Source organism: Chrysochloris asiatica, unplaced genomic scaffold (assembly GCF_000296735.1).
Source record: "Chrysochloris asiatica unplaced genomic scaffold, ChrAsi1.0 scaffold00001, whole genome shotgun sequence".
Lineage (NCBI taxonomy): Eukaryota > Metazoa > Chordata > Mammalia > Afrosoricida > Chrysochloridae > Chrysochloris > Chrysochloris asiatica.
In genome coordinates, this window is record NW_006408519.1 from 2,949,170 (window position 1) to 2,968,398 (window position 19,229).

The 19,229-nt window shown below is 41.7% G+C and overlaps 1 protein-coding gene across 1 annotated transcript in view; it reads left to right on the forward strand.

The window, feature by feature from the left end:
* Window positions 1-13,975: 13,975 nt before the first annotated feature.
* BAALC (brain and acute leukemia, cytoplasmic) overlaps window positions 13,976-19,229 on the forward strand; it is a 126,466-nt gene continuing 121,212 nt past the window's right edge. The window contains exon 1 of the mRNA XM_006830623.1: window positions 13,976-14,135. Coding sequence (XP_006830686.1) covers window positions 13,976-14,135 — 160 coding nt within the window. The remainder of the gene's footprint in view (window positions 14,136-19,229) is intronic.

A 19,229-nucleotide genomic window follows, 5' to 3' on the forward strand; every position in this document is an offset into this window, starting at 1 on the left:
CAAAACAGCACTGATCTCATAAATGACAGTGATCCTTCTTCACTCCTCCTTCAGGAAATGGTGAGTAAAACTCACCATCTGTTTCCCTGAGCGTTATTGGGATGTGCTCTCATTTTAACATAAGTACAGGTCACAGTCTTTCCCACCCTGTTGTGTGTCTTCCAGATGATTCCGACTCATTGTGACCCCATGTAACAGGATAGAATCGCCACAGAGGGTTTTCAGGAGCAGCAAAATATGTGTTCCTTTTGCTTGCCTGGGGCTCATTTTAACAGGACTTGATTGAGTAAGTAAAGAGAAGGCCCTGGTGGCCCTGTAGGTTAAGCACTGGATTGGTAAACACAGGGTTGGAGGTTCAAACCCATCCATCAGCCACTCCTCGGGAGAAAGATGAAGCTGTCTGTTCCCACAAGGTTTTTACAGCTTCAGAAACTTTAAAGAGTAGGACACATGAATGCTTTCCAATGCTCTCATTTCCCTGAATGAGGAGTCCTGGTGTAGTGCTGTGGGTTATTGCACTGAACTGTAAAGACGGTTTGAACTGCAAGGTCAGTGGTTCAAGCTCACCAGCTGCTCCTTGGAAACCCTATACAGGGCTGCAATGGGTTGGAACTGAGTCAACGGCACTTCACAACAACAACCTAAGGAGTAGTTTTATTCTGTTGTATATTCTTGTTGTTGTTAAGGGTCGTCATGTCAGTTCCAACCCATAGCAACCCTGTATAGGGTTTCTGAGGTGTGGCTAGAGAGTTTGAACCTCCGACCTTGTGGTTCAAACTAACCTTGAGGTTGAGTGCTTATCCTATGGCTCCACACCAGGACTCCTTGTCCTCTGGTAGAGTAGTGGTTACAAATCGGGCTGCAAACCGCAAGGTCAGCAGTTCAAAACTACCAGCTGTTCTGCTGGAGAAAGATGAGGCGTTCTGCTCTCATAAAGATTTACAGCCTCGGAAACCCTGTATAGGGTCGCTATGAGTCGGAACCGACTCCACAGCACACAACCACCACCACCACCATATCTCAGAGGATTTCATTTTCTTTATATTGAGGTCCAATCCATACTAAAGGCTGCAGTTTCTGATCTTCATCTGTTTCAAATCTTCTTTGCTTTCAGCTAGCAAGTTGTGTCATCTGTTTATCACAGGTTGTTAATGAGTCTTCCTCCAATCCTGATGCTACATTCTTCTTCATATAATCCACTTTCTTGGATTATTTGCTCAGCATACAGATTGAATAAATGTGGTGAATTTATTCAATCCTGACACACACCTTTCCTGATTTTAAATCAGTCGGTATACTCTTGTTCTGTTTGAACAACTACCTCTTGGCCTATGTACAGGTTCCTCATGATGAGCACAATTGTTTGGAATACTCATTCTTCAAAATTTTATCCATAGTTTGCTATAGTCCATACTGTCTAATGCCTACTATATTAGTCAGTAAAGCATAAGAAAACTTCTTTCTGGCATTCTCTGCTTTCAGCCAAGCTCTGTCTGATGCCAGCAATGATATCTCTAGTTCCACATCCTTTTCTGACTCTGACTTGAATTTCTGGATGTTCTCTATCAATGTGCTGCTATAAAATTATCTTCAGCAAAATTTTACTTGCATGTGATATTAATGATATTGTTCAGTGATTCCACATTTCATTGGGTCACCTTTCTTTGGAGTGGACACAATATGAATTTCTTCTAATCAGCTGGCCCGGAAGCAGTCTTCCAAATTTCTTAGCACAGATGAGTTAGCACCTTTAGGGCTGCATCAGTTTGTTGAAAGATTTCTATTTGTAACCATCAATCCTGGATCCTTGTTTTTCACCTTCAGTACAGCTTGGCCTTCTTCCTTTAATACCATTGATTCTTGATCATATGCTACCTCTTGAAATAGCTGAGCATTGACCAATTCTTTTCGGTACAGTGACTTATGTATTCCTTCCATTTTCTTTTGATGCTTCCTGTATCATGCAATATTGGCCCATAGAATCCTTGACTATTTTGCAATAGTATCTTAGGCTGGTTCCTCTAGAGGAGCATAACCAGTGAAGATTATATACATAAATATGTAAAGGGAGGTTAAATCAAGAAAATGGATTCCTGGTGTGGTGTTGTGAACTACAAGGTGGATGGTTCAAACCCACGAGCTGCTCTTTGGAAACCCTATACAGAGTTGATATAAGTTGGAACCGACTTGATGGCACTTTGTAATAGCAACATATCAAGAAAATGGCTCACATGGTTGTAGAAATGGGCAAGTCCAGTGGTCAGATGTCAGGCTGAAGGCTTTTGACTCTTATAGCTGCAGGGCTGATGAACCAAGATAGGGAGATAAGACAGCAGGCAGACAGATTGGGCACATAAGATGACTGGCTACTGACAACTTCTAGCATTTGTAGGTAACAGAGCAGACTATTGGCTCAAGTTGAAAGAAACCGGAGTTCAGATGATGATCTAGACTCAGCAGAAAGCAAGCAAGCTTTGCTAGAGTGTTCAATATATTGTAAGCAGGCCACACCCCTGAGAAAACATCCTTTTATTGATTGGCTGCTAATAGCAGCTCTCATCATAGGGATTGGTGGTGGTGGTGTGCCGTGGAGTCAGTTCTGACTCATAGCTACCCTGCATGGGGTTTCCGAGGCTGTAAATCTTTATGGGAGTGAAAAGCCTCATTTTTCTGCCGTGGAATGGCTTGTAGTTTTGAACTGTTGACCTTGATTTTAGCAGCCCAACTCATAACCACTATGCTACCAGAGCTTCTTATCATGGGGATTACTATGTCTTAATTGCCAAACCACAGAGAATGCTGACTTAACCATCACACTGAGACTTGATTTTTCTCTTCAGTTGTTTTAACTTGAGAAATGTGGTGTGAGTTCTTCCTTTTTGGTTTTCTAACTCCAGGTCCTTTGCGCATGTCATTATGATACTTTGCTTTCTCAAGCTGTTCTTTGAAATTTTCTGTTCAGCTCTTTTATATCATAATTTCTTGATACATGAAGAAGAGATTGAGGATATTGAAGACTTCATTTTCCTTAGATCCACAATCAATGCTCATGGGAACAGTAGTCATGAAATCAAACAATGGACAAATCTGCAGCAAAAGATCTCTTTGAAGTGTTAAAGAGCAGAAATGTCACTTTTAGGACTAAGGTGTGCCTAACCCAGACCATGGTATTTTCCATCATTTCATATGCACGTGAAAGTTGAATAATGAATAAGGAAGAACATAGAAGAATAGATATATTTGAATTATGGTGTTGGAGAATATTGAAAGTAACATGGACTGCCTGAAGAGTAAACAAATCTGTCTTGGAAGAAGTGCAACCGGATTGCTCCTTAGAAGCGAAAATGGAGAGACTTGGTCTTATATACTTTGGACGTGAAGGACATCATGCTTGCTAAGGTAGAGGGTCAGTTAAAAAGAGGAAGATCCCATATGAGACAGACTGACACAATGACAACAACAGTGGACTCCAACATGGTAACAGTTGTGAGGATGCCATAGGAGCTGGCAGTGTTTCATTCTATTGTGCATAGGGTGGTTGAGTTGAAACCAACTCGATGATATCTGACAATAACAACAAGTATCAGAATCAATTCAATGGCAGTGGTTTGGTTTTTGTTACCCAGGGACTCCTGGAGGTCCAAGTTGTTATTATTTAAAGTTATTGGTGGTGGTAAGTGCTTTCGAGTCAGTTCTGACTCATAGCAACCCTGTATAGTGTTTCCAAGGAGGAGCTGGTAGGTTTGAAACAACAACCTTGTGGTTAGCAGTTCAGTGCTGATCTTGCAACGTCACACGGGGACTCCAGATTAATTATTTATAATTAAGCAAACAGCAAAGTAAAATTTTGTGAAAGTGCATCCTTATCTTTCAGAGGAAGAAAAACAGTTATCTGACTTACTTGTGTGATATTATAATTCCTGAGAATCCTTGAAAGGCCAGCAATAGCAGTGAGACTACCCTGTCCACCTTCATCTTGCTTTAGAAACCCAAGTCTTGCATGCTTCGGTTTCTGGGATAGTCAACTAGCACACTTCTGCCAAACACATTAGCTAAAATCAATTCCGTCCATTTCAGTTTTCCTATTTTCATCAAGTTATTCTGCCAATTCTTAAACTAGTCTTCAAATTTACATACTGTCAAATCTTCTGGGGTTAAATGAGATGGTACATCAGAGAGACTTATGCATGGAAAGAGAGCCATTTGTTTTTTAAAGAGTTTTTAAAATTTTATTTTAGTTATTTTTTACTGTGGTAAATATATAGGGTAACAAAACATTGGCCTTTTCAACAATCTCCATATGTACAGTTCAGTGACATTAAAAATGTTCATCATGTTCTATTGTCATCATTCCTAAATTTTTCCTTCATCCTTAATAGCTCAGTAGCAACTATTACTCTTAATAGACACTGTAAACTGTCTGCCATTCGTGCACTTTAAAGAGCAGTAGGATTTCCTGTTTATGGACTAAAAGATCTAGACCGGAATCTTTGTATTTTTGACATTTATAGTAACCTTTGGCAAATTACTCAGCTTTTCCAGGTGACTCTGTAGTAAATGCAGAGGAAAAATTATTAATTTTCCCAGAGCCATTTTAAAAGGAAGAGCTAATGATGACTCTAAAGGTCCTTATGAATATCTAATGCTATATGTATGTTTTATGAAAAACCTTCCTTAGTTTTTCCCTGGGTTTCCAGAATTCTCTTGGAAATAGGATTTCCTGAATCTATTCTCACTCTAAGTCTTTCCTTTTTTCTTCTAATTATTACAGTCAACAATATGAAATTGTCCTGTCATTTAAAAATATCAGCTGGTTTACTTCATTGTCACCAAAATTTTCCCTGTAGGGTTTGGCTCATACTCCCTGTGTGAGAGAATAAATCAGTTATTTACTATATTCTATCAATGAGCTAATATTATCATCTACCCCTAGACTCAGTTTGTCATGCTGTGGTAACTGTGTCTTGCTGCGATGCTGGAAGCTCTGCCAGCAGTATTTTTATTTCCAGCCTGGTGGACAGGTTTCAGTGGAGCTTCTAGACTAAGACAGACTAGGAAGCAGGGAGAGGCAGACGACATCTGCATGTTTATCCACTGAAAACCTTATGAATAGCAGCAGCACACTGTCAGAACTAGTGCCAGAAGAAGAAATCATTATGAATAGCAATGGGGTACAGGGCCAGAAGATGACACCTTCAGGTTGGAAGGCACTCAAACCTCAAAGTAGAGTTTACACTGATGACATAAATGGAGCAAAGCTTTTGGGACCTCATTTGCTGATGGGGTACAACTCAAAATAAGGATAAACAGCTGCAAACATTCATTAATAATTGGACTTGGAATGTACGAAGTATGAAACTAAGAAAATTGGATGTTGTCAAAAATGTAATGGAATGTATAAAGATTGATAGCTGAGGCATTAATGAAGTGAAATGGACTGGTATTGACCATTTTGAATCTGACAGTTATATGGTTTACCATGCTGGGAGCAACAAATTCAAGAGGAATGGCATCACTTTCACAGTCAAAAAGAACATTTCAAGATCTTCCTTTAAGTACAATGCTGTCTGTGATAGGATAATATCCATATGCCAACAAGGAAGACCAGTTAATACCAATATTATTCAAATCTGTGTACCAACCACTAATGCCAGTGATGCTGAAATTGAAGAATTTTACCAATTTCTTCAGTCTGAAATTGATCAAAGATGCAATCAAGATGCATTACTAATTACTGATAATTGGAATGGGAAAGTTGGAAACCAAGAGGACAAATCAGTAGTTGAAAAATGCAGCTTTGGTGCTAGAAATGATGCTGGAGATCTCATGATAGAATTTTGCAAAAACGTATTCATTGCAAATAGCTTTTTTAAACACATGGATTTCACCAGATGGAATAATCAGGAATAAAGTTGACTACCTTTGTGGGATGAAACGGTAGACGAGCTTGTTACCCAAAACAAGATCAGGGGCTGATGTGGAACAGACCATCAATTGCTCATATGCAAGTTGAGGCTGAAGCTGAAAAAAATTAAATCCACAAGAGTCAAAATATGACCTGAATTTAAAGACTATATCAAGAAACAGATTTAATACATTAGAAACTAATGACCAAAGAGCAGAAGGTTGTTGGATGACATCAAGAACATCATACAGGAAGAAAGCAAAAGGTCATTCAAAAATCAGGAAAGAACAAAAAGGAACTTGTTCTCCAGTGGAGAGATGCTAAAGCAAATGGAAGAAAAGAAGAAGTAAAAGTTGAACAGTAAATTTCAAAGTGCAGCTCATGAAGACAAAATAAATATAATGAAATGCGCCAAGATCTGGAGTTAGAAAACCAAAAGGGAAGAACACATTTAGCATTTCTCAAGTTGAAAGAACTAAAGAAAAAAATTCAAGCCTCCATTTGAAATATTGAAGGATTCTATGGGCAAAATATTGAGTGATTCAGAAAGCATCAAAAGGTGAAAGGACTACACAGTCACTGTCCCAAGTAGAAATTGTTAATGTTCAATCATTTCAAGAGGTGCATATGATTAACAACTGATGGTAATCAGGGAGGAAGTCCAAGCTGCACTGAATGTACTGGTGATAAACAAGGCTCTAAGAATTGATGGACTACGAATAGAAATCTTTGAATAAACTGATACAGCACTGGAGGTGCTCACTCATCTATGCCAGGAACTTGGAAGACAGCTACCTGCCCAACTGATTGAAAGAGATGCATATTTGCACCCATTACAAAGAGGTGATCCAATGCGGAAATCATCAAACAACATCAGTAATAGCACATGCAAGTAAAATTTTGCTGAAGAGAATTAAAAAATGGTTGAAATAATACATCAACAGGTAACTTTTAGAAGTTTAAGCTGGATTTAGAAGAGGCTATGGAACTAGGGATATCATTGCTGATGTCAGATGGATCATGGTTTAAATCAAAGAATACCAAAAAGATGTTTGTTGTTGTTGTTGTCAGGTGCCATGAGTCGGAACTGACTCATAGCGACCCCATGCACAGCAGAACGAAACAATGTCCGATCCTGGGCCAACTTCACTACCACTGCCACACTTGATGCCATCAATGATGCCACCTGGCTGATCCATCTCGTTGGGGGTCTTCCTCTTTTTCTCTGAACCTCCACCTTACCCAGCATGACATCCTTCTCCAGAGACTGTTCTCTCCGGACAATGTGTCCAAAGTAGGAGAGACGAAGCTTAGCCATCTTGGCCTCCAAGGAGCATTCTGGTTGCACTTCTTCCAAAACAGATCTATTGGTTCTTTTGGCAGTCCACAGCACTTTCAGTACTCTCCTCCAACACCACAACTCAAAGGCATCAATTCTTCTTTGATCTTCCTTATTCACTGTCCAGCTTTCGCATCCATATGAGGTTATTGAAAATACCATGGCTTGTCACCTTAGTCCTCAAGCTGACATCTCTACTCTTCAGTACTTTAAAAAGTTCCCGTGCAGCAGATTTGCCCAATGCAATACGTCGTCTGATCTTTTGACTGCTGCTTCCGCGAGTGTTGACAGTTGATCCAAGAAGAATGAAGTCCTTGACAACTTCAATCTCTTCTCCATTGATATGAATGCTGTTTATTGGTTACGTATTTTAAGTCCTCTTCACTTCCAGTGAACAGGGTTGTATCCTCTGCATATCACAAGTTGTTACTGAGTCTTCCTTCAATCCTGATGCCACGGTCTTCTTCATATAAGCCAGCTTCTCAGAAAAGATTCAACCCTGGCACACACCTTTCCTGATTTTAAACCAGTCAGAATCCCTTGTTCTGTTCTAATAATTGCCTCATGGTCTATATACAGGTTCCTCATGAGTACAATGAAGTGTTCTGGAATTCCCATGCTTTGAAATGTTATCTATAGCTTGTCATGATACCCACAGTTGAAAGCCTTTGCATAGTCAATAAAGTACACATAAACATAAGGAAGGCCGTAGAAGAATTGATGCATTTGAATTATAGTGTTGGAGAATATTAAAAGTACCAAGGACTGCTAGAAGAACAAAAAAATCTGTGTTGGAAGAAGTACAGCCAGAATGCTCTTAGAAGCCAGGATGGTGAGACTTCATCATGTTGTTAGGAGGAACCAGTCCCTGGAGAAAGCCATCATGCTTGGTAAAGTGAAGGTCAGTGACAAAGAGGAAGTCTCCCAATGAGATGGATTGACACAGTGGCAGCAGCAGTCGCCTCAAACATAATAGCAAATGTCAAGATGGCACAGGACTGGGCAGTGTTTCATTCTGTTGTAAATAAGGTCACTATGAGTTAGAGTTGACTCGACAGCATCTAACAACAATAGTACTATAATAAAGTATAGTGAAATCAGAAACTTGGAAACTTCAGAAAGTTCTTTTTCCTCTGTTTTTATTTGGACTATGATAAAGTGCTACACAACAGAAATTCAAGCACTGAGATAGATTCTGAAAGTTTTGCAGCCATAGAAAGACCTTATCTTTGGTTTAGAATCAAACCAAAGAAGGTGGCCTTTCTTCGCTGAGAACTATTTGATATGAAGATCAGTGGAGGAAGAATTAACTCTACAGTGTCAGATTTAACTTTATATTTCATTCCTTTATCAACTGTTTTGTGGTAACATATCTGAGTTTGTTTGTTTTTCATTTTGCAAAAGTCCCTGTTTCATGATTTGTAACCTCTCAAATAAAGTCAAAGTTTCATATATCCTCTTGTTGATTTTGATATCTCTGTATCCCTTTCTTGTTTCTACTTCTTTTTGTCTCGATGTTTGTCATAATGCATCACCTGAATTTCAGGTGACCTTCTCATCTCACCAGGTTAGGTACAGTAATCCTTCAAAGGTGAGAGATGCATGAATGGATTCATGACAAATGACACTTTCTGACTTTTTCCAGATGTGGGAAATGAAACCAGAATTTGTGCTTGAGGTGCTAACCTTGAGTTCTCTTCCTTTACAATAAATTACAATTTGCAGAGCAGTTTAGAGTGTGCCAGAGAGCCAAGATTGGGACCTGGTGGTGAGATGCTCATGCAAACTGCTTTCAAATCATTCAGAGAGCTGCTTAGCAGTGGGGACCGGCAGAGATTTGTTATTCAGGACTAAAGAAATTTATCTGTGGCCTGAACTCCATGGGCCACAATTATTGCTGCTCTTGTTCCTCACTTTGATTACTTTTTCACTTGGATGAACTGAAACTTACAAGGCAGTGAGCTATGTTTACCCCTCTTCAGATGACTGATCTTGAAGGCAGGTTAAGGTTCCTGCTAAACTTCTGCTGTTTTTTTTTTTTTCATGGATTATCTGCCTCACTGAAGATCTCTTTTCTCAGAGCTTAGGACAGGTTCATTTCTGTTCAATCACTTCAATCCTCTGCTGAGAATTTGCCTTTATACTTACAATATTTGAAACCAGAACCTATATTTTAACAAGCTCTGTAAATTCTGATTCAGTATATCTGGGGTAGAAATGCAAATTTTCAACAGGGGTTGAACCAGAATGAATTGGTTGGAAGCCCTGCTTTTCCCCAGCTCACAATATAGTTTGACAGAGCCAGTGAAGCTGGGTCAGAGAAATAAGACCTTGGCAATGGGAGGACTTTGGGCCCAAAGCCCTCTGCTCAGTTTCCATAGAAACAATCCAGAGGTGGTACCCAGGACAATGGGTCTTAAAGTCACAGATGCTTTATTTTGAGAATCCCATCACATAACAAATACTATTCAATAATAGCTTTTAAGGAATCCCATCACATAACAAATACTATTCAATAATTGCTCTGCATGGTTTTGGTCAAGACCTTCCAATTCCCTGGAGTAAGGCCCCTTGCATTACCTGACCCTCCGTGTAGAATAATTATCTTTTATTACTTTCAAACTCGATGACCAATTCATGACCCAACATCTACCATTGTTAGTCAAATTATAAATTTTGAACAACTGGTTTATGATAGTTTATTACAAGCAAATGCAATGACAATGAGAGCATAGTAATTAAAAGAGTGTAGAATCAACAGTCAGAAATCCGCTGGTTGAAACTCCAGCTCTACCAGATTTGGGGCAAGTCTGAGAACTTCTCTGAGCTAGGTTTTCCTTGTTGGTAAAACCAAAGGATGAGATTAACTGATCTCTAAGCCTTTTGGGCTCTATAATTCATTGACCAACACCCATTTGTCATCTGTCAGTCTGTCATCTGTCAGTTTGTCCTACTGTGGTGGTTTGTGTGTTGTTATGATGCTGAAAGATATGCCACTGAGTATTTCAAATTCCAGTGGGACCACCATGGTAGAGAGGCTTCGGTGGAGCTTCCAGACTATGGCAGCCTAAGGAAGAAAGGCTTGATGATTGATGAGTATTTTTGAAATGTAGCCAATGAAAGCCCAGTGGATTCCAACAGAAGATCTTCTGATAGAGTGCTGGAAGATGAGCCTCCTAGGTTGGAAGGCATCACATAAAAGTCTCTTCAATGGACCTAAGTATACCAATGACCATGAAGATGGCCCAGGCCCAGGCAACACTTCATTCTCTTATACATATGCTCCCTGTGAGTTGGAGCCAACTCAATGACAATAACAACAAAATGATTCTCTGAATCTATGGTTTTATGTAATGGCTATTACATATTCCATGAAAAAATAGACTATGACTCAGTTGATGGTGATTATGTAGAAATGATGGTAAGAGATTTTATTTATAGGAAGGTTGTCAGATATAACATCTTAATGGAAAGAAAAAGGAAAGGGGGAGGAGGAAGTCTAGCATGTACCAAATTCCTACAGTGTGCTAGACAAATTTATATTCACAAATATCTCATATGACAAGATAATCATTTCAGTGATATGCTCCTTTGTTGTTGTTGTTATGTACCTTACAGTAGGTTTCGACTCATAACGACCCTGTACAGGGTTTCCGAGGCTGTAAATCTTTACGGGAACAGAAAGCCTCATCTTTAAATGCTCTGGTTACTCCTTGTCTCAGAAGTGTGGCTAGTTGATTGAGTGCTTCCTATGTGCAGGGACTTTTCTCTGCTCTATACACATATTCACCCAATTAAGGATCCCTCTTTACAGAGGCACATGCATGGCATTTCTCAAGTTGAATGAAGTGAAGAAAAAATTCAAGACTAGAGTTGTAATATTGAGGGATTCAGTGGGCTGATAAGTGGCAGAGCCAAGTTTGAAATTCAGAGTGTGGAGTCCAGAACAAACTCTCTTAATCATGGTGTCTCTTGTTATTCATTCCTTAAACAAATATTTGATGAAAACACAGCATTCAAAGACATTGAATTAATTCCCTTTGGGGATTCTAAGCTGAATGAGACAATGTCCTTATCCTTAAAAAGCTTAAATAGACAAAAGTAGTGTTGTTGTTAAGTGCCATAAAGTTGGTTCTGACTATAGTGACTCTGTATAGGGTTTCCGAGAAGCAGCTGTTAGATTTGAACTGCTGACCTTTCAGTTTGCAATCTAGTGCTTATCCACACCAGGATTCCTAAAATATGCATAAAAGATGCTCAGAATGGAAGAAGTGATCACACTCAACCTAAGTTTGTTGGTGTTTGTTGTTAAGTGCCATCAAGTTGGCTCCAACTCATAGAGACCATGTATAGGGTTTCCAAGGAGCAGCTGGTGGATTTGAACCGCCTACCTTGCAGTTTTAGCAGCACTTTAAAACGATTCCTTTCATTCTACTAATGGGAGAGTTGGCAGTTTGGACGCATCCAGCAGTTGCAGGGGAGAAAGACCTAGTGATCTACTTCCATAAAAATTCCAAAACTCAAAAAACAAATTCCCTGCTATTGAGTCGATTCTAACACACAGTGACCCTGTACAGGGCTTCCGGTGCTGTAAATCTTCATGGGAGCAGAAAACATCATCTTTCTCTTGTGATAGTGCAACTAGTGGCTTTGAACTAGCAATCTTGCAGGTAGCAGCCCAGTGCTAAACCTACAGACAAGAAAACCCTATGGGGCAGGTCTACTGTATCACAGTAGGTCACTATGAGCTGGAGTGGACTTGCTGGCACACAACAATAATTGCATTCTGGACATGTTCAGAACTCTATTCAAATCAATGGGCAGTACCTGACAAGAGGGGTCCTGGCAGGGACTAAAAGGGCAGCATTTTCCCAGGAACAATAAACACTCAAGTCAGAAAGGTGTAGGAAAGGACAGAAGCAGGGAGGAATTGGGGAAATGCTACTTCATTGAGGGAATTACAACAAATGTTATGAAACAAAATGTGTAAAATTTGTTGAATGGTTTACTCTGTAATTTGCTCTGTAAACTTTCACCCAAACTATAATAAAAAGTTAAAAAAACAATACAAAACAGAAGGTCCTGGCAAGAGAGGTCCTGCCCCAGATCCCTGCTTTTGAGGTCCCATTCTGGTTCTCTGGCTCCAGCTCTCCCTATGTACAAGGAGTCCAAGGCCCTGAGGATGTACGTACCTGGTGCCTAAGTTCCCGCCTCCAGCATCATTTCTAGCACCAAAGCTGCATTCTTCAACTACTGATTTGTCTTCTTTGTTTTCAACTTTCCCATTCCAATTATCAGTAATTAGTAATGCATCTTGATTGCATCTTTGATAGTTTCTACCTGTTGGATACCTTGTTGCCGTTGTTAAGTACCGTCGAGTCAATTCTCACCCATAGTGACCCTGTTTAGGGTTTCCCAGGAGTGACTGGTGAGCTTGAACTGCTGGCCTTGCAGTTCAAACGGCTTTGCAGTCTGGTGCATTAACCCACAGCACCACACCAGGACTCCTGGACTCTTGTAATTCCCTGCACTAAAGTCTCTGAACCTATTTAAGGACAGACCACATAGTCCTCAGACAGAGGGGCGACCAAGGGCAGCTGATTGTGTATTATATATACAAGGAAAACATTTGCTGTACTAGTTATTTCAATAAATATCTGTTGAATGGATGGATACGATAATTATTCTACAGCATGTTCTATTCTAGTAGAGCCTGGCCATTGAGGATTTATTCTTCAACGCTTTCTACTTTCCTAGCCCTCTCTTTAAGGGTTTTTTCTCCTGTGTTCTTTGAAACAGGTAAACTCATCCAAGTCTGAGCAATATCTCTGAACCCACAGGGGGCTGGGGATGGGCTAGGGATAGGGAATAAATGAAAGGCTGATAGCTGGACCATGGCTTCCCCTCCCCCAATGTCAAGGCAGTCCAGACCTTGGAGAGGGAAGCCAGTCATGTCGCCAACCAGTCCCACCCAGAAGGGGTGTTGGATGTCATGAGATTACTTGTCTTCTTTTGCTTTCTTGAGAATGCAGAATCACAGAACTGGGAGGGTTGTTAGTAGAAAAGTGTCTAGCTCAGAACTCTCAAACCATAGGCCTTTCACCCTATTCCCCAAACCAGCTTAGACCGCCAGGCATTTGGCTGCTCCTTGACTCTGCCTTAGTGGTAACACTTTCTTTCAGTTTGTTCACAGGCTCCATGGATTTCCGAACAAGTGACAGGAAACTTGGGGATCCTTCTAAAGACTTTAGTTTCCCCCCAGAAGGTGGATCTTAGGAAGGGTGGGTGGATGGATATAAATGGATGGATACTCAAGAAGCTAGGTGAGGTACCCATGGTGAGCAAAGCCAAACCTCTCATAGGACCCTTTCAATCTTCCACCTCTCCCCACCCGCGGCCGCTCCTCCTGTTCCCTGGTGGGTGGGGTGCACAAAGGAAGGGAGGGTACAGGCAAGTGAGGATTTGATGGGGGGGAGGAGGATAATTTGAGACTGCAAGGGGAGGCCAAGAAGGAGAGGTGGGGAAGGGGAGGGCCTCGGAACGCGGAAAGGAGGGGCGGGCTAGGAGAGGGCGCGGCAGAGGGGGCGGCAGACTCCACGCCTGCTGGCAAGCGGGCGGGCGGGCGGCTAGGGGACGCGATGCAGCCGCTGCCTATTTGCGGGGCCAGGCTGCACCGCCCGGGCTGAGCCACTAGCCGAGCGGCCGCTGGGCACACCAATAGTGCAGGGAGGATGGGTTGCGGCGGGAGCCGAGCTGATGCCATCGAGCCCCGTTACTACGAGAGCTGGACACGAGAGACCGAGTCTACCTGGCTCACCTACACTGACTCAGATGCACCGCCCAGCGCCGCCGCCCCGGACACCGGCCCCGAGTCAGGCGGCCTGCACGCGGGTGAGTGGCCTGGCTCCTCAGACACACCGAGTTGCGCACTCCTGGCGCCGGGGAGCCTGGAGTAAGGGAATAGGAATTTGGAGGGCTGGGGGTGCCAGAGGAGAAAAAAATAGCGCCTGGGTGGCGTACAGACAGACAGGAGCTGGACTGACAGACCCACGCCAGGTTCGGGGTCCACGAGATCCCCTTGCACAAGGAGAGCTAATCTCCGGAGCTTCGGGGAAACCCAACACTTTCTTGCCTCCACCTATGCACCATCATTGGGAGCACTGCCCACCTCGCCCGCGCACTTTTCCCCAACCGTTTTTCAGCCCACTGCCCGCTCCAGTCCTGGACCCGCTAGGATTGCGTCTGCCTTGCTTTGCTCTGTCTCTTTCTCTGGCCACCTGCGTATCCAGCTGGGCCACTTCTTCATCCACTGGCCACCTGGCCCTTCTGCCTCAGATTTACTGATAAAATCACTGACGGGGATTGCCTGGGTGGAGTCATCTCTGACGCTTTGCCTTTCTGCCTGTTGGCAAGGAGCCCCCTCGTGGGCTACAAAACCAGATTCCTAATGCTGGGCAAAAAGAGTGCTCCGTGCCCTCCCCACTACCAGGGAAGTACTTAGGGCTACTTTTCAAGCAGTTGTTTGGATTTTATTCTCCCCATCCCATGGTGCTTCAATGCTTTACATAAGGCAGCACATAAAATTAGACTAGGCTATAAGGAGCTCTGGTAGCGTAGTGGTTGCGAGTGGGGCTGCCAACCTAAAGGTCAGCAGTTCAAAACTACCAGCGCTTCCGCTGGAGAAAGATGAGGCTTTCTGCTCCCGTAAAGATTTACAGCCTTGGAAACCCTGTGCAGGGTCACTATGAATCGGAACCGACTCCACGGTACTTACCAACAACAACAAATATGTGAAATACTCTTGCCTAGATATTCCCATGTCTAGTAGAAATAAAAGGATACGAAAAGAATTTTCTGGATATTAAAAAAAGAGCATCCGCTAATACTTGTAGGGTAGAGATGAAAACAGACTACTTGTTGTAGACTGATCTTTAATCCTAAGCATATTGTTACATTGAAAGGGAGGAGAAAACAAACAAACAAACAAAAAACTTTAGAGCTTATTATACGGATATGATCAAAAGCAAGAATGTTTTAACTGTTTCTTAATTCTGTTGAATAATGAAATCTAATATGAAATATTAGTACTGATGTGGCACTGTGTGTTAATGCGCTGGACTGCAAAGTCGTTTGAACTGCAAAGTCAATGGTTCAAGCTTACCAGCCCCTCTCAACACTCTTTACAGGGTCGCTATGGGTCGAAACCAACTCGATGGCACTTAACAACAATAACCATATAAAATAAGGCTAATTCGAAGCATAGTGTATAAGGAGGAAGAGTGAAATGTGAACTACTTTTAAAAGACAGTCTTAAATCTATGGTTTCAGTCAGATTCCTTATTTTCTTCTACTCCCTGCCAATGTTCCACCCATATATCTTAAAAAGGGAGTCTCGGCGAGGCGCTGTGAGTTAATGCGCTGGATTGCAAAATCGGTAGGAACCGATTTTGTTCACCAGCCGCTTCTCAAAAACCCTATACAGGGTCGCTATGGGTAGGAACCGACTCAACGGCACTTAACAACAACAAATCTAGAAGAGAGATGGAACCTTAATCTTGAAAACTGGCCTCTCCAGTTTCCTTTTAGGACCAATGCTGGTTATGCGGCTAATGTTTTTATGAGAACGGTCAGTTAAAGCTGTGCTGAACATAATATTCTATTTATTTCTAGTTTTCCTGACAATCATCACATTTCCAAATGATGTGTTGATTGGATTCAGTGTCAGAATAAGGTTAAAACATGAACTTGCTAAAGGGACCTGGTGACTGTTAGGTGTGGCCGCATCTCTCCAGGAGGTGTGGTACTTCTCAGTGGAATCAAAGGCTGAAACTGCACTTGAGGGAAATAAAGCTAAAAAGATCTAATGTGAAAAAGTACAGCTTTAGGGAAAGATTGCCCTGGTGACTGTATGTGGTGTGTGTGTGTGTGTGTGTGTGTGTGTGTGTGTGTGTAGGTGTGTGTGAGAAAGACATTATGGGTGGCTAATACGTACAAGAAGTCTCTGGGTGATGCAAATGATTAACATACCTGACTACTAACCAAAAGGTTGGAGGTTCAAGTCCAGCCAGAGGCACATCAGAAGACAGGCTTGGGGACCTTCTTCTGAATCAGTCATTGAAAACCCTGTGAGGCACAGTTCTACTTCTACGCACACACGGGATTGCCATGAGGTGGAATCAGCTGAATGGCAACTGGTTTTAGATATGTTCTTATAGGATTCTCTAGTCTTTTCTAAACATTTATTAATCTGTTCTCCTGAGTCATATCCCATCTCTCCTGAGATCTGGTCCCTGCAACAAGTGGGGCCTAGATAAGCACTTTCATTCATAGTGCTCTGTCAGGCATGGGACAGTCCTGCCAGGTAGGTGGTTCAGAGCACCTGCGTCATTCAAGTTCCAGTCCCAGGAAAACACCTACATTGGCAAAACTCTTGTGGGCAGAATCCTTTCAATTTCCTAGAAATTTGTTTCAACTAGGCTTGGGGGTGGGAGACATTACTGAGGTTCAAGATGCATCAAGGCTTCCCTGGGCATTCCCAAGGGATGTTGGGAAAGTATCTTGATTTTTGTGAGGTTTTCAGACTAAGACTCAGTCATCTTTAGCCAGAGTGGGTCATCTAAGTAAGCTGTACTTGTAAATCTCCTGGGTTTCAGTCAGATTCCTTATTTTCTTCTACTCCCTGCCAATGTTCCACCCATGAATTCAGTCTGGATACAGCTAATGGCCCGTGTCTATATTGTGATAGGAAGCTAGAATGACTATTTATTTATTCATTAAAACACCAGTCTTTTTCTAACAGAGCAAATGGAAGAGCTGCATTTAGGAGAGTCCAGTATTGGAAACCAACAAAATGGCTTCCTCACTTGAATTTTAGAGCTAGAAGGGTGAGTTTGGAGGTCATCTACCCAAAGCACATGGAGTCTCAAGTTAAATTGCTCAAGGATGGACAATCTCTCAACCACTTTAGAATCCTTACTTACCCCCAACTTCTCAGTCCTCAAGAGTCCTTAATTTCTGAGTCCTCAACTATTTTTCTTTAGTATCAAATTGATGCCATTTTTCTCTTGGCCACCTCAGCCACAGGAAATTTGAGGGCAGGGGATGGGTCTAATTCACCTGCATATATTCTGTGCTTCACAAAGACACATGGTTGGGACTTTCTGAATGAATAACTACTCTTCCTAACCCTGCCCTTGGCTTGAATTTGGTCTTCAGTTCTGTCAGCCAGCTCTTCCTAGATTCTCTCCCTCTTTGCTCTCCCAGTTGTTGCTGTTGAAGTGTTCCCACTTGAATCCATTAACCTAGATCCTCTCAAGTGCTTTCGGATCCCTAAGTTTCTCTAAAAATATTCCTTTCCATTTTTTTGTCATCTTCCCTAGGAAATAGACCTACTTTATTGAAACATCTGGCCCACATCAAAGATTGCATTTCTTTGAATAGAATCCCATTCAAAGTACTCCCCCATCCCACCTCAATTCCATAACCACATCTATCAAAAAGCACCCATTTAAACATACGAATTGCCCACGAGTTGATTCCAACTCACAGAGACCTGACAGAACAAAGTAGACTGCCTCATAAGACTTCCAAAGTTGTAATCTTTATGGGAGCTGACTGCCTCACCTTTCTTCCCATAAGGGGCTCTTGGGTTTGAACCACTGACCTTTGGTCAGGAGCCAAGTGCTTAACCATCACACCATGGACTCCTTCTATTTAAGCATATCTTGCCTTTAAGTCTCGCTTTGTTTCTCTTAGTCCCATCCATATTGAGGACCTGGTATGTAGCATGTGTTCAATGAATATTTGCTGGATGGATTCTTCATTTGACTAGGAAGGGGGCATGTTCTTGCCACTCCACAAAGGAAACAGTTGTGTGTCTCCTTCTCCTTACTCCCTAAGTCATGTTGGGACTCTGGTTCTGGCTGTTCAGCGATCACCTCTGTGAGCCAGCTGAGTCCACTGAAGTTTAGAATATTGCGTAGGTTGGAATTTAAGACTTAATTGAAACCACCACTGTTAATATCCATTGCTTCCCTATGTCACTGAAGCCTATCTCTGTCACAAAAGGAAATTAAATTGGTCTGGCATGATTTAGTCCTCATAAAATCAGTTTGCTCGGTAGAATTTTACTTCTGTTGTCTAATGGGAGTCTCCCAAGGAGAAAGAGGCTCTCTGAGGTTACCATGACCCAGGCTAGCTCTGCCGTCCTATATGGTAATAACTTTTGGCCTCACCAGCTTTAATCACAAATCCCTTAAATTACATCCTTAAATATCCCTATTTGTACTGTTGGGTTTTCCCCCCCTAATTTTTCTAAGGAATAAAATGTTTCAAATTTCTCTAGAGTACTTCTAGTTTTTAGTTTCAGATTGCTGCAATAATTGCTCTAGTATACAGAAGAAGAAGACATAGAGACTCACAGCAAAACGATGTACCTAAGTAAATTGAAGGAAACTTAAATAAACTGAAGAGCATTTAATATTACCATTAACTAACATTTACTAAAGGAGTCTTGGTAGCGTAGTGGGTTACGAGTTGGATTGCTAACAGGAAGGTTAACAATTCGAATCTACCAGATGCTACTCGGGAAAAGCTTCTGTAAAGATTTACAGCCTGTGAAGTATGAGTATTCCGGAACACGTAATTGTGCTCATGAGGAATCTGTACCTGGACCAAGAGGCAGTTGTTTGAACAGAACATGGGGACACTGAATGGTTTAAAATTAAGAAAGGTGTGCAACAAGGTTGTATTCTTCCCCCATACTTATTCAGCCTGTATGCTGAGTAAATAATCCGAGAAGCTGGGTTCTATGAAGAAAAACGTGGCATCAGGATTGGAGGAAGACTCATTAACAACCTGCGATGTTCAGATGATAAAACCTTGCTTGCTGAAAGTGAAGAGGACTTAAAACATTAACTGATGAAGATCAAAGAGCACAGCCTTTGTTATGGATTGCATCTCAATGTAAAGAAAACAAAAATCCTC